A 15,666-nucleotide genomic window follows, 5' to 3' on the forward strand; every position below is an offset into this window, starting at 1 on the left:
TATGCTAATTTTTTGAGAAGGACCTGTACTGGCAGAAGTGCGAGTGCAGCTCTGGAGGGATGTAATATGGACGATTTACCTCTCTAGGAATGAAAGGCTGGAAGAAGCAGTCCAGCAGCTTCAGGAGGCTCAGCACCAGGTTACTGGAGGTGGAGGCGATCACTTCCTTCACTGAGCGATGCACAAACTGGATGGCATCCTGAAGACGAGGGAAGGGTTATCAGCAGCAGTGCACGGACACAGATACTTTACACTGCAGCTCTGATCAACGACTCCAGCTTAGCTGCACTGCACACAGGGCTCAGGGGTGGTCGGAGAGCTGAACTCTACCTCTTTCTCCCATGCTTTGTACTGCAGCTCTGATCAATGGCTCCAGCTTAGCTGCACTGCACACAGGGCTCAGAGGTGGTCTGAGAGCTGAACTCTACCTCTTTCTCCCATGCTTTGCACTGCAGCTCTGATCAATGACTCCAGCTTAACTGCACTGCACACAGGGCTCAGGGGTGGTCGGAGAGCTGAACTCTACCTCTTTCTCCCATGCTTTGCACTGCAGCTCTGATCAATGACTCCAGCTTAGCTGCACTGCACACAGGGCTCAGGGGTGGTCGGAGAGCTGAACTCTACCTCTTTCTCCCATGCTTTACATTGCAGCTCTGATCAATGGCTCCAGCTTAGCTGCACTGCACACAGGGCTCAGAGGTGGTCGGAGAGCTGCACTGTACCTCTTTCTCCCATGCTTTACACTGCAGCTCTGATCAATGACTCCAGCTTAACTGCACTGCACACAGGGCTCAGGGGTGGTCGGAGAGCTGAACTCTACCTCTTTCTCCCATGCTTTACATTGCAGCTCTGATCAATGGCTCCATCTTAGCTGCACTGCACACAGGGCTCAGAGGTGGTCGGAGAGCTGAACTCTACCTCTTTCTCCCATGCTTTACATTGCAGCTCTGATCAATGACTCCAGCTTAGCTGCACTGCACACAGGGCTCAGGGGTGGTCGGAGAGCTGAACTCTACCTCTTTCTCCCATGCTTTACACTGCAGCTCTGATCAATGGCTCCAGCTTAGCTGCACTGCACACAGGGCTCAGAGGTGGTCGGAGAGCTCAACTCTACCTCTTTCTCCCATGCTTTACACTGCAGCTCTGATCAATGACTCCAGCTTAACTGCACTGCACACAGGGCTCAGAGGTGGTCGGAGAGCTGAACTCTACCTCTTTCTCCCATGCTTTGCACTGCAGCTCTGATCAATGACTCCAGCTTAGCTGCACTGCACACAGGGCTCAGGGGTGGTCGGAGAGCTGAACTCTACCTCTTTCTCCCATGCTTTACACTGCAGCTCTGATCAATGACTCCAGCTTAGCTGCACTGCACACAGGGCTCAGGGGTGGTCGGAGAGCTGAACTCTACCTCTTTCTCCCATGCTTTGTACTGCAGCTCTGATCAATGGCTCCAGCTTAGCTGCACTGCACACAGGGCTCAGAGGTGGTCGGAGAGCTGAACTCTACCTCTTTCTCCCATGCTTTGCACTGCAGCTCTGATCAATGACTCCAGCTTAACTGCACTGCACACAGGGCTCAGGGGTGGTCTGAGAGCTGAACTCTACCTCTTTCTCCCATGCTTTGCACTGCAGCTCTGATCAATGACTCCAGCTTAACTGCACTGCACACAGGGCTCAGGGGTGGTCGGAGAGCTGAACTCTACCTCTTTCTCCCATGCTTTGCACTGCAGCTCTGATCAATGACTCCAGCTTAGCTGCACTGCACACAGGGCTCAGGGGTGGTCGGAGAGCTGAACTCTACCTCTTTCTCCCATGCTTTACATTGCAGCTCTGATCAATGGCTCCAGCTTAGCTGCACTGCACACAGGGCTCAGAGGTGGTCGGAGAGCTGCACTGTACCTCTTTCTCCCATGCTTTACACTGCAGCTCTGATCAATGACTCCAGCTTAACTGCACTGCACACAGGGCTCAGGGGTGGTCGGAGAGCTGAACTCTACCTCTTTCTCCCATGCTTTACATTGCAGCTCTGATCAATGGCTCCATCTTAGCTGCACTGCACACAGGGCTCAGAGGTGGTCGGAGAGCTGAACTCTACCTCTTTCTCCCATGCTTTACATTGCAGCTCTGATCAATGACTCCAGCTTAGCTGCACTGCACACAGGGCTCAGGGGTGGTCGGAGAGCTGAACTCTACCTCTTTCTCCCATGCTTTACACTGCAGCTCTGATCAATGGCTCCAGCTTAGCTGCACTGCACACAGGGCTCAGAGGTGGTCGGAGAGCTCAACTCTACCTCTTTCTCCCATGCTTTACACTGCAGCTCTGATCAATGACTCCAGCTTAACTGCACTGCACACAGGGCTCAGAGGTGGTCGGAGAGCTGAACTCTACCTCTTTCTCCCATGCTTTGCACTGCAGCTCTGATCAATGACTCCAGCTTAGCTGCACTGCACACAGGGCTCAGGGGTGGTCGGAGAGCTGAACTCTACCTCTTTCTCCCATGCTTTACACTGCAGCTCTGATCAATGACTCCAGCTTAGCTGCACTGCACACAGGGCTCAGGGGTGGTCGGAGAGCTGAACTCTACCTCTTTCTCCCATGCTTTACACTGCAGCTCTGATCAATGACTCCAGCTTAGCTGCACTGCACACAGGGCTCAGAGGTGGTCGGAGAGCTGAACTCTACCTCTTTCTCCCATGCTTTACACTGCAGCTCTGATCAATGGCTCCAGCTTAGCTGCACTGCACACAGGGCTCAGGGGTGGTCGGAGAGCTGAACTCTACCTCTTTCTCCCATGCTTTACACTGCAGCTCTGATCAATGGCTCCAGCTTAGCTGCACTGCACACAGGGCTCAGGGGTGGTCTGAGAGCTGAACTCTACCTCTTTCTCCCATGCTTTGCACTGCAGCTCTGATCAATGACTCCAGCTTAACTGCACTGCACACAGGGCTCAGAGGTGGTCGGAGAGCTGAACTCTACCTCTTTCTCCCATACTTTACACTGCAGCTCTGATCAATGACTCCAGCTTAGCTGCACTGCACACAGGGCTCAGAGGTGGTCTGAGAGCTGAACTCTACCTCTTTCTCCCATGCTTTGCACTGCAGCTCTGATCAATGGCTCCAGCTTAGCTGCACTGCACACAGGGCTCAGAGGTGGTCGGAGAGCTGAACTCTACCTCTTTCTCCCATGCTTTGCACTGCAGCTCTGATCAATGGCTCCAGCTTAGCTGCACTGCACACAGGGCTCAGAGGTGGTCGGAGAGCTGAACTCTACCTCTTTCTCCCATGCTTTACATTGCAGCTCTGATCAATGGCTCCAGCTTAGCTGCACTGCACACAGGGCTCAGAGGTGGTCGGAGAGCTGAACTCTACCTCTTTCTCCCATGCTTTACATTGCAGCTCTGATCAATGGCTCCAGCTTAACTGCACTGCACACAGGGCTCAGGGGTGGTCGGAGAGCTGAACTCTACCTCTTTCTCCCATGCTTTGCACTGCAGCTCTGATCAATGACTCCAGCTTAGCTGCACTGTACACAGGGCTCAGGGGTGGTCGGAGAGCTGAACTCTACCTCTTTCTCCCATGCTTTACACTGCAGCTCTGATCAACGACTCCAGCTTAGCTGCACTGCACACAGGGCTCAGAGGTGGTCGGAGAGCTGAACTCTACCTCTTTCTCCCATGCTTTACACTGCAGCTCTGATCAATGACTCCAGCTTAACTGCACTGCACACAGGGCTCAGAGGTGGTCGGAGAGCTGAACTCTACCTCTTTCTCCCATGCTTTACACTGCAGCTCTGATCAATGACTCCACCTTAACTGCACTGCACACAGGGCTCAGAGGTGGTCTGAGAGCTGAACTCTACCTCTTTCTCCCATACTTTACACTGCAGCTCTGATCAATGACTCCACCTTAACTGCACTGCACACAGGGCTCAGAGGTGGTCGGAGAGCTGAACTCTACCTCTTTCTCCCATGCTTTACACTGCAGCTCTGATCAATGACTCCAGCTTAGCTGCACTGCACACAGGGCTCAGAGGTGGTCGGAGAGCTGAACTCTACCTCTTTCTCCCATGCTTTACACTGCAGCTCTGATCAATGACTCCAGCTTAACTGCACTGCACACAGGGCTCAGAGGTGGTCGGAGAGCTGAACTCTACCTCTTTCTCCCATGCTTTACACTGCAGCTCTGATCAATGACTCCAGCTTAGCTGCACTGCACACAGGGCTCAGAGGTGGTCGGAGAGCTGAACTCTACCTCTTTCTCCCATGCTTTACACTGCAGCTCTGATCAATGACTCCAGCTTAGCTGCACTGCACACAGGGCTCAGGGGTGGTCGGAGAGCTGCACTGTACCTCTTTCTCCCATGCTTTACACTGCAGCTCTGATCAATGACTCCAGCTTAGCTGCACTGCACACAGGGCTCAGGGGTGGTCGGAGAGCTGAACTCTACCTCTTTCTCCCATGCTTTACACTGCAGCTCTGATCAACGACTCCAGCTTAGCTGCACTGCACACAGGGCTCAGAGGTGGTCGGAGAGCTGAACTCTACCTCTTTCTCCCATGCTTTACACTGCAGCTCTGATCAATGACTCCAGCTTAGCTGCACTGCACACAGGGCTCAGAGGTGGTCGGAGAGCTGAACTCTACCTCTTTCTCCCATACTTTACACTGCAGCTCTGATCAATGACTCCACCTTAACTGCACTGCACACAGGGCTCAGAGGTGGTCGGAGAGCTGAACTCTACCTCTTTCTCCCATGCTTTACACTGCAGCTCTGATCAATGACTCCACCTTAACTGCACTGCACACAGGGCTCAGGGGTGGTCGGAGAGCTGAACTCTACCTCTTTCTCCCATGCTTTACATTGCAGCTCTGATCAATGGCTCCAGCTTAGCTGCACTGCACACAGGGCTCAGAGGTGGTCGGAGAGCTGCACTGTACCTCTTTCTCCCATGCTTTACACTGCAGCTCTGATCAATGACTCCAGCTTAACTGCACTGCACACAGGGCTCAGGGGTGGTCGGAGAGCTGAACTCTACCTCTTTCTCCCATGCTTTACACTGCAGCTCTGATCAACGACTCCAGCTTAGCTGCACTGCACACAGGGCTCAGAGGTGGTCGGAGAGCTGAACTCTACCTCTTTCTCCCATGCTTTACACTGCAGCTCTGATCAATGACTCCAGCTTAGCTGCACTGCACACAGGGCTCAGGGGTGGTCGGAGAGCTGAACTCTACCTCTTTCTCCCATGCTTTGCACTGCAGCTCTGATCAATGACTCCAGCTTAACTGCACTGCACACAGGGCTCAGAGGTGGTCGGAGAGCTGAACTCTACCTCTTTCTCCCATGCTTTACACTGCAGCTCTGATCAATGACTCCAGCTTAACTGCACTGCACACAGGGCTCAGAGGTGGTCGGAGAGCTGAACTCTACCTCTTTCTCCCATGCTTTACACTGCAGCTCTGATCAATGACTCCAGCTTAGCTGCACTGCACACAGGGCTCAGAGGTGGTCGGAGAGCTGAACTCTACCTCTTTCTCCCATGCTTTACACTGCAGCTCTGATCAATGACTCCAGCTTAGCTGCACTGCACACAGGGCTCAGAGGTGGTCGGAGAGCTGAACTCTACCTCTTTCTCCCATACTTTACACTGCAGCTCTGATCAATGACTCCACCTTAACTGCACTGCACACAGGGCTCAGAGGTGGTCGGAGAGCTGAACTCTACCTCTTTCTCCCATGCTTTACACTGCAGCTCTGATCAATGACTCCAGCTTAGCTGCACTGCACACAGGGCTCAGAGGTGGTCGGAGAGCTGAACTCTACCTCTTTCTCCCATGCTTTACACTGCAGCTCTGATCAATGACTCCACCTTAACTGCACTGCACACAGGGCTCAGAGGTGGTCGGAGAGCTGAACTCTACCTCTTTCTCCCATGCTTTACACTGCAGCTCTGATCAATGACTCCACCTTAACTGCACTGCACACAGGGCTCAGAGGTGGTCGGAGAGCTGAACTCTACCTCTTTCTCCCATGCTTTACACTGCAGCTCTGATCAATGACTCCAGCTTAACTGCACTGCACACAGGGCTCAGAGGTGGTCGGAGAGCTGAACTCTACCTCTTTCTCCCATGCTTTGCACAGCAGGTTAGAATGGCTGCTAGTAAGAGCAAGAGAAGAAACAGAAGAGGGAAAATGCAGATGTTTAGATTCTGCAATATCTCACTGGAAAGTCGCATGGCGGACATCAATGGTTCCTACCTGCAGGAACCGTGAGAATAAGGCCTCCAGCTGCTCCACATACGGCCTCAGCACAGCGGGGAGACCCCGGAGCCAGCATTCGGTAAAAGGGCTGAGTCCGAGGATACTGGGCTCTAGATACACCATGCCGCAGCGGGAAACAGTGGCCGGAGACGCAACGGCCAAATCCTGGACCTCAAACATCATGGTCATGGCCTGAAGACGGAGAAGACATTTCAGTAGAGCGGAGAGGCCATGTTGGCGCCCCCCAATATTCAGAGATGAGTGTTTTGGGGTCACCTCGGTCAGCTTTATGATCTCCCCCGAGCTCAGACACAGCTTCTTGTTGTCATCCAGCACCGTGTTCATATTCTCAATCCAAACGGCGTCTACGGGGCCATCGAACATGTACCACTTCTTGTCCGGATCTGTAGATGAGGCGCCTCCACGGATGAGCGATGACAGGATCCCGTCCGTCCTACAGAGAAAAAGCCCAAAGTGACGGGACATCTGGATGGAGACGTCTAGACGCAGCCACCATGGATGCAATGGTTTACCATTCGTGGGTGAGAAGATCAAACTCTCCGTACAGCTGCCCCATGGTGATGGACTTGGGATTTAGGATGTAGTAGTGAACGGTCTCGTAGGTCCCTCCGCTGACGGAGGGGAGACCCTTAAGGGATGACATAGCGGCTGCAAGGACCTTGTAGCACTGCGGGGACAGATCCCACAATCATTCCCTTGGTCGTCATTGTGTAAGGTCATATATCGCTTACACAAAACCTCACGCACCTCCGACTTCCCCGATCCAGTAGGTCCCACCAGCATCAGGCCATGACGCACCACGGTGGTCTCATACAGCTGGATGCACTTGGTCACAAATCCTGATATCAGGCCAGAAAATAACAAGATGAGTAACGACACAACCTCATGGAAGCGGAGGCCGATGTCAATCACAGCCTCTCCATCCCATCCCACGTGGCTGATACCAGAGGGCAATAGCTCAGCCACCCTTGTTCTCCAAGACTTTATAGGACACTTGGGAGGAAGGTCCCGCACACAAACGTCCCACTTCTTACCGTCCACGTCCTTGAGGTTTCTCAGGGAGCAGGTCTGGCGAATTGCCTCCTCCAGGCTGCCGTAATCTATGGGCTCCTCCTCGATCCTGGGGAAGAGATCTGACACGATCCCGCTGAAGAGTTTCAGGTCATCCTGAAGGAATTTGGGGACGTTGACATCTCGGATGGCTCGGAGGCAGATGAGCTCCTGTACGGACACAAACACAAGAAGAAGCTGGTGATGTTGGCACTGCCAGAGCCGTGGTGCTGAGCGCAGGTGATGTGTGCGGCAGCCTGTATCCTGCGACGTGCAGCATGGCACTGACCGGATCACGGCATTCACGGACTACAGGCTGCCGTAACCAGCACCGCCATCGTCTGGACTGATCTATGGTCCAGATCTCCAGATCTCCGATACAAAGAAGCATGCCGTCACCTCGTTCATGGTGGGATTCTCCCTCTTCAGGTTTCCGGCAGCAGAAATCACCGTTTTCACAGCTCTCATTCCAAAATCGTAGTGATCCTGGGAGGGAACGCAGAGGGGTCATTGGTGGAAAAAGATAGAAAATTCACCCAAAAAAGGTCGGAAGAGGGGAGAAAACGTCATCATGGAACCCCAGAGTGCGGGATGTGCCCCCAGTAGGTGAGGCCCAGGTTCCAGCACCTGTAATGGAGAGTTCTGCAGCTTCAGAGGGACTTTTGTGCTTTAATTCATCTCTATTTTATAGATTTTCACTTGCTGTCAGTGAATGGAAATGATTCTATATGTTCAAGGCATAAAACCCTTTCTGGACTCTGTGAGCCGATCAGCAGAGCAGCGCAACTCTCTCCTGTGCTGAGGCTTTGTTACACTGTTCCAGTCTGCAGCTCAGCTCACAGAGGATTGTCTGGAGGATACGACTGTAATGAACCCTCAGCTGTGAGAAGCTTCAAGTCTTCTCATTGGGTCGGACCACCCCAGGGTGCAGCGCTCAGTGTCACCTGGGAGCTCAGCTGCTCGGAGGAAAGCTTGAACGTCGTCGTTATTTTCTTTGCTAAAATCTTGGCGTTGTTGAATCCGAAAGAATATAACGAGATCTCAGCAATCATGGCGTAATCCGGAACCATCATCGCCACGGGGCGGAAGAGCGCCTGCAAGAGAAACACGGAGTGGGGAGAACTGGTAACCCCGCCACAGACGGGTACTGGGAGTACTGGTGACACTGCCACAGACTGGTACCGAGGATAGTGGTGACACCAAGGTACTGGGAGTACTGGTGACACTGCCACAGACTGGTACTGGGAGTACTGGTGACACCAAGGTACTGGGAGTACTGGTGACACTGCCACAGACTGGTACCGAGGATAGTGGTGACACCAAGGTACTGGGAGTACTGGTGACACTGCCACAGACTGGTACCGAGGATAGTGGTGACACCAAGGTACTGGGAGTACTGGTGACACTGCCACAGACTGGTACCGAGGATAGTGGTGACACCAAGGTACTGGGAGTACTGGTGACACTGCCACAGACTGGTACCGAGGATAGTGGTGACACCAAGGTACTGGGAGTACTGGTGACACTGCCACAGACTGGTACCGAGGATAGTGGTGACACCAAGGTACTGGGAGTACTGGTGACACTGCCACAGACTGGTACCGAGGATAGTGGTGACACCAAGGTACTGGGAGTACTGGTGACACTGCCACAGACTGGTACCGAGGATAGTGGTGACACCAAGGTACTGGGAGTACTGGTGACACTGCCACAGACTGGTACCGAGGATAGTGGTGACACCAAGGTACTGGGAGTACTGGTGACACTGCCACAGACTGGTACCGAGGATAGTGGTGACACCAAGGTACTGGGAGTACTGGTGACACTGCCACAGACGGGTACTGGGAGTACTGGTGACACTGCCACAGACGGGTACTGGGAGTACTGGTGACACTGCCACAGACTGGTACCGAGGATAGTGGTGACACCAAGGTACTGGGAGTACTGGTGACACTGCCACAGACGGGTACTGGGAGTACTGGTGACACTGCCACAGACGGGTACTGGAAGTACTGGTGACACTGCCACAGACTGGTACCGAGGATAGTGGTGACACCAAGGTACTGGGAGTACTGGTGACACTGCCACAGACTGGTACCGAGGATAGTGGTGACACCAAGGTACTGGGAGTACTGGTGACACTGCCACAGACGGGTACTGGGAGTACTGGTGACACTGCCACAGACGGGTACTGGGAGTACTGGTGACACTGCCACAGACTGGTACCGAGGATAGTGGTGACACCAAGGTACTGGGAGTACTGGTGACACTGCCACAGACGGGTACTGGGAGTACTGGTGACACTGCTACAGACTGGTACCGAGGATAGTGGTGACACCAAGGTACTGGGAGTACTGGTGACACTGCCACAGACTGGTACCGAGGATAGTGGTGACACCAAGGTACTGGGAGTACTGGTGACACTGCCACAGACTGGTACCGAGGATAGTGGTGACACCAAGGTACTGGGAGTACTGGTGACACTGCCACAGACTGGTACCGAGGATAGTGGTGACACCAAGGTACTGGGAGTACTGGTGACACTGCCACAGACTGGTACCGAGGATAGTGGTGACACCAAGGTGCTGGGAGTACTGGTGACACTGCCACAGACCGGTACCGAGGATACTGGTACACCAAGGTACTGGGAGTACTGGTGACACTGCCACAGACTGGTACCGAGGATAGTGGTGACACCAAGGTACTGGGAGTACTGGTGACACTGCCACAGACTGGTACCGAGGATAGTGGTGACACCAAGGTACTGGGAGTACTGGTGACACTGCCACAGACTGGTACCGAGGATAGTGGTGACACCAAGGTACTGGGAGTACTGGTGACACTGCCACAGACTGGTACCGAGGATAGTGGTGACACCAAGGTACTGGGAGTACTGGTGACACTACCACAGACTGGTACCGAGGATAGTGGTGACACCAAGGTACTGGGAGTACTGGTGACACTGCCACAGACGGGTACTGGGAGTACTGGTGACACTGCCACAGACTGGTACCGAGGATAGTGGTGACACCAAGGTACTGGGAGTACTGGTGACACTGCCACAGACGGGTACTGGGAGTACTGGTGACACTGCCACAGACGGGTACTGGGAGTACTGGTGACACTGCCACAGACTGGTACCGTGGATAGTGGTGACACCAAGGTACTGGGAGTACTGGTGACACTGCCACAGACGGGTACTGGGAGTACTGGTGACACTGCCACAGACGGGTACTGGGAGTACTGGTGACACTGCCACAGACTGGTACCGAGGATAGTGGTGACACCAAGGTACTGGGAGTACTGGTGACACTGCCACAGACGGGTACTGGGAGTACTGGTGACACTGCCACAGACGGGTACTGGGAGTACTGGTGACACTGCCACAGACTGGTACCGAGGATAGTGGTGACACCAAGGTACTGGGAGTACTGGTGACACTGCCACAGACGGGTACTGGGAGTACTGGTGACACTGCCACAGACTGGTACCGAGGATAGTGGTGACACCAAGGTACTGGGAGTACTGGTGACACCACCACATACCGCTACTTGTAATTCCTTGTGACACGGTCACAGACTGGTACCGAGGATAGTGGTGACACCAAGGTACTGGGAGTACTGGTGACACTGCCACAGACGGGTACTGGGAGTACTGGTGACACCAAGGTACTGGGAGTACTGGTGACACCACCACATACCGCTACTTGTAATTCCTTGTGACACGGTCACAGACTGGTACTGGGAAAACTGGTGACACCGTCATAGACTATGCCATGGTATAACCTCTATACTGGAGATACTGGTGAGAGCGCAGGTACCTTCAGGTTATCTGGTAATTCCGTACGACCGGCGTAGCCAGGATTCATGGTAATGAACACAGCGCAGGTCGACACTAACGGGATCTCCACACCCTCGAACATGAAGCGATCCACCTGGTCGATAGACGAGAAGACGACAGCTGAATGGAGGCAGTGAGTAGTGATGATCGAGTATACTCGTTGCTCGGGTTTTCCAGAGCGTTGCTCGGGTGGTCTCCGAGTATTTATGACTGCTCGGAGATTTCGTTTTCCTCACCTCAGCTGAATGATTTACAGCTATTAGCCAGGCTGAGTACATGTGGGGGTTGTCTGGTTGCTAGGGAATCCCCACATGTAATCAAGCTGGCTAGTAGCCGCAAATCATTCAGCTGTGGCAAGGAAAACTAAATCTCCGAGCAGTCACAAATACTCGGAGACCACCCGAGCATGCTCTGGAAAACCCGAGCAACGAGTACACTCGCTCATCACTAATTGTAACGCCATCGGGGAGTATTCAGAGAGGCACAGGGTAAGTGGACCATATCTATGTTGTCCTGAGGAAGGCGTCAGACGGGCTCTGAAATGCGTGGATATCAAACCTCTTTTTCCTGAGATCTTTTCGATTATCTGGATATTGCAGCAGCTGATATTTTCGCCCGTCAGTGGTTGTGTCTTACACGACCCTTTCAGGTGAGTTTAAACCTTTTTTATCCTCACTAATTTACTTGGATAAGACCATTTTGCTTTAGTCCATGTACCATAGGGGTGTAGACATTGCGCCTAAGGTAAGTGATTCCCGAATTGCATGCTCCATGCTGGGAGATGTAGCTTTGTATGGCTGGAGACCCAGGTGGGGTCCTTACCCGTTGCTGCTGAGCCTTCTGGATTGTGGTGATCTGTTGGGCGACCACGGACAACACCTCAATGTCAATACGATTGAATTCGTCAAAGCACGCCCAGGCTCCGGAGCTGTACAGACAGACGGACAGAAGCGCGTGGGAAAACCTGCATCATCAAAGCGACCATGCCCTGTGTGACACGTGGATGTGGGGTCTTCATCACACACCTGGCCAGTCCTTTGAAGAACTTGCCCATGGCCATGAAGTCCAGCTGGTCGGAGCAGTTGAACACAACAGTCTGGATTGCGAGAGCTTTCCCCAGGTCTTTAGTGGTCTCCGTCTTCCCTGTGCCGGCGGGTCCAGCAGGGGCGCCCCCAAACTTTAAATTGAGGGCTCCTGTGAGTGTCAGGTAACATCTGCAAAGACATTGAGACGCGACTTATTGTTCTGCCCCCTAATACTCCCACATCTCCTGCATCTCTGGGTAAACGCACCTGTCCGTCAGCGGCGTTATGACCAGGCGCCCTGTGTTTCCGAGGTATTCATACCCGTACAGGAACTCGGCATTGACGGCTCTGACATACAGGTCATCCCGGCTCCAGTAATACCTGCAAGTCACAGGGAGGACTGTAGACATTTGTGGTGAAGTCATCGGCCAGGCAGGGCTCCACCATATTGATTTCCGTTTATCTGTCACCATACCGGAGCTGGGATATCCACTCAAAATCATTGACGCTGCTGACGTTTTCCTCAATCAGGCGAGCAGCGACATCTTTGGCGTGGACCTCGATCACAATGAGGGCAGACAGGATGGAGCGTTGCATGCGAGATAGTTTACCGCGGACTAAAGCAACGAGGTCACGGAGCTGCAGACATTGAAGACGGACACTGAACATTCTGTGCGTCACCCCAAAGGGTCAAAGAGTCGCGTCATGAAAAAGAAAGATCGGTGCATGCAGGAGATCGGGTATCAGAGATGGCGCCGGGACGTTGTGGCGCTGGAATAGTACACCATCTTCATACTGCGCCATTTCCCCCCAGAATACCATCAGCTTCAGCGATGAGACACATCACCGTGTGTACAACCAGCCTGAGACCACCATAGACCCACCACACTGACCTGAGCCTCCAGCTGTGGGAAGAGCCTGCTGGATAGATCTCTGGCCTCTAGAGCCTCCGACACTTCCTTGGTCCAAAATGTCTGACATCCGGCTATGGTGACCTGACCCGGCCAGTTCATCACCCACTGTGAACGAGGAATCTGGAAATAAGAAGCTGAGAATAAGTCTGAGCTCGGCATGGAGCCAAGTAAGACCACCAGAGCTCCAACCAGACGTACCCCCGGATAGGCCTTTATGGATCTCTCTATGTAATCCCGCACGCTGGCCTTCATAACCTTCTCCACCTCCAGTAACCAGTCCTCCACGTTGCCCGTTGGGTAGATGGGTTTGGAGAGCTGCACCTCCTCGCCCTCGGCTGAGTACATGTGGGTGATCTGTAGATCTGGCTGAAACAGCAGCTGGAAAAAAGAAGAAAGGATGTGTAACCATACATCTTCCCTAACTCGGCTGACTTGATGATCAGAGGGGTGCGACTCCATGGGGGAGAATTACTGAAGAAATGTTCAGTTACATCAATAATGATTAAGCAACCGCTCCGGATTGTAGCCCCCCGATCTCACCCGGGCAACGTTCTCAAAGCATTTGCGTAGGTGCGGCTGCACGGCGGTGGGATCCTTGGTCTGGGACAGGATCTCCAGGAGCTCATCATCGGAAAGGAAGTAGAACCTGAAAGAGGAGCAGATTTCAGCTTCACCCTCCAGCTGACACCAGGGGGAGATTTGCTGGAGTCATATGCAATGCTCAAAGCAGTGGCCAGAGGCTCCACCTGGTGCCCAGTATCTCCACCTGGTGCCCAATATCTCCACCTGGTGCCCAGTATCTCCACCTGGTGCCCAATATCTCCACCTGGTGCCCAATATCTCCACCTGGTGCCCAATATCTCCACCTGGTGCCCAGTATCTCCACCTGGTGCCCAATATCTCCACCTGGTGCCCATTATCTCTACCTGTTGCCCAGTATCTCCACCTGGTGCCCAATATCTCCACCTGGTGCCCAGTATCTCCACCTGGTGCCCAATATCTCTACCTGGCACCCAGCATCTCCACCTGGCACCCAGCATCTCCACCTGGCACCCAGCGACTCCACCTGGCACCCAGTGACTCCACCTGGCGCCCAGCGGATCCACCTGGTGCCCAATATCTCCACCTGGTGCCCAGTATCTCCACTTGATGCCCAGTGGAACCACCTGGTGCCCAGTATCTCCACCTGGTGCCCAATATCTCCACCTGGCGCCCAGTATCTCCACCTGATGCCCAGTATCTCCACCTGGTGCCCAATATCTCCACCTGGTGCCCAGTATCTCCACCTGGCTCCCAGTATCTCCACCTGGCACCCAGCGACTCCACCTGGCGCCCAGCAGATCCACCTGGCGCCCAGCAGATCCACCTGGTGCCCAGTATCTCCACCTGGCACCCAGCGACTCCACCTGGCACCCAGCGACTCCACCTGGCGCCCAGCAGATCCACCTGGTGCCCAATATCTCCACTTGGTTCCCAGTATCTCCACCTGATGCCCAGTATCTCCACCTGGTGCCCAGTATTTCCACCTGGTACCCAGCAACTCCACCTGGTGCCCAGTATCTCCACCTGGTGCCCAGTATCTCCACCTGGTGCCCATTATCTCCACCTGGTGCCCAGTATCTCCACCTGGTGTCCAGTATTTCCACCTGGTACCCAGCAACTCCACCTGGTGCCCAGCGGATCCACCTGGTGCCCAGTATCTCCACCTGATGCCCAGTATCTCCACCTGGTGCCCAGTATTTCCACCTGGTACCCAGCAACTCCACCTGGTGCCCAGCGGATCCACCTGGTGCCCAGTATCTCCACCTGGTGCCCATTATCTCCACATGGTGCCCAGTATCTCCACCTGGTGCCCAGTATTTCCACCTGGTGGCCAGCGACTCCACCTCGTGCCCAGTATCTCTACCTGGTACCTGGGTGCACAGCTCTGCCATACACACAAACTTATCACTGTATTCAAGGACTTAGGCACACAACACAGGTCGGGGTCGCACAAAGCGAGTAGTGCCCACCTGAGGTGTGACTGACAAAAAGCTGCTTCATAAAAGTCATGGCAGCTCTATCACCAGGAATCAGTGTTGGTAATGGCGCACGGTTCTGCAGAATCTGCGCTCGGTGATTATTACCATGTTATTTGCAAACACTTTCTACTGACGGACTGGGAATCTGCTGTGACTTATGACGTGGCAGCTTGTTGGCAGCACCACGGCGTGTGTCATGCCTGCGCCAATTACTGCGTGGGGCTGAGTGTAATGCTCCGGGGACAGGATGGTGACCCAGTGCCCAGCACGGAGCTCAGCTCCTCACCTCCCGGCGCTTCTTACCTGGGGAAAGCTCCTCTCTTGGTCTCCAGATATTCGCTGAGCCCTTTCTGCACCAGTTCCAGCAGTTTGTTGCATTCTCTAAGACTTTCCAGGAGACGAGGATCTGGGCACAAGGAAATAACCTGGGAGAAAAGTAGAGTCTCAGTGGGGACCAGACCACGTCGCCACAGATCTCTGTATATTACGGCCACAGGATAAAGAAATGTCCGGTGACTTCCACATTGTCATTTTGTTGG

At 53.7% G+C, this 15,666-nt stretch overlaps 1 protein-coding gene across 1 annotated transcript in view; it reads right to left on the minus strand.

Moving 5' to 3' along the window:
• Positions 1 to 15,666, minus strand: part of DNAH1 (dynein axonemal heavy chain 1) — a 68,773-nt gene that overhangs the window by 33,779 nt on the left and 19,328 nt on the right. Inside the window, exons 22-38 of the mRNA XM_069736088.1 lie at positions 15,431 to 15,552; positions 13,647 to 13,752; positions 13,305 to 13,484; positions 13,086 to 13,226; positions 12,668 to 12,831; positions 12,460 to 12,573; positions 12,193 to 12,381; positions 11,990 to 12,095; positions 11,148 to 11,261; positions 8,272 to 8,421; positions 7,727 to 7,813; positions 7,312 to 7,498; positions 7,025 to 7,116; positions 6,790 to 6,944; positions 6,533 to 6,710; positions 6,254 to 6,448; positions 80 to 199 (exon numbers count right to left, since the gene is read on the minus strand). Coding sequence (XP_069592189.1) covers positions 80 to 199; positions 6,254 to 6,448; positions 6,533 to 6,710; positions 6,790 to 6,944; positions 7,025 to 7,116; positions 7,312 to 7,498; positions 7,727 to 7,813; positions 8,272 to 8,421; positions 11,148 to 11,261; positions 11,990 to 12,095; positions 12,193 to 12,381; positions 12,460 to 12,573; positions 12,668 to 12,831; positions 13,086 to 13,226; positions 13,305 to 13,484; positions 13,647 to 13,752; positions 15,431 to 15,552 — 2,400 coding nt within the window. The remainder of the gene's footprint in view (positions 1 to 79; positions 200 to 6,253; positions 6,449 to 6,532; positions 6,711 to 6,789; positions 6,945 to 7,024; positions 7,117 to 7,311; positions 7,499 to 7,726; positions 7,814 to 8,271; positions 8,422 to 11,147; positions 11,262 to 11,989; positions 12,096 to 12,192; positions 12,382 to 12,459; positions 12,574 to 12,667; positions 12,832 to 13,085; positions 13,227 to 13,304; positions 13,485 to 13,646; positions 13,753 to 15,430; positions 15,553 to 15,666) is intronic.

Source organism: Ranitomeya imitator, chromosome 8, assembly GCF_032444005.1.
Source record: "Ranitomeya imitator isolate aRanImi1 chromosome 8, aRanImi1.pri, whole genome shotgun sequence".
Lineage (NCBI taxonomy): Eukaryota > Metazoa > Chordata > Amphibia > Anura > Dendrobatidae > Ranitomeya > Ranitomeya imitator.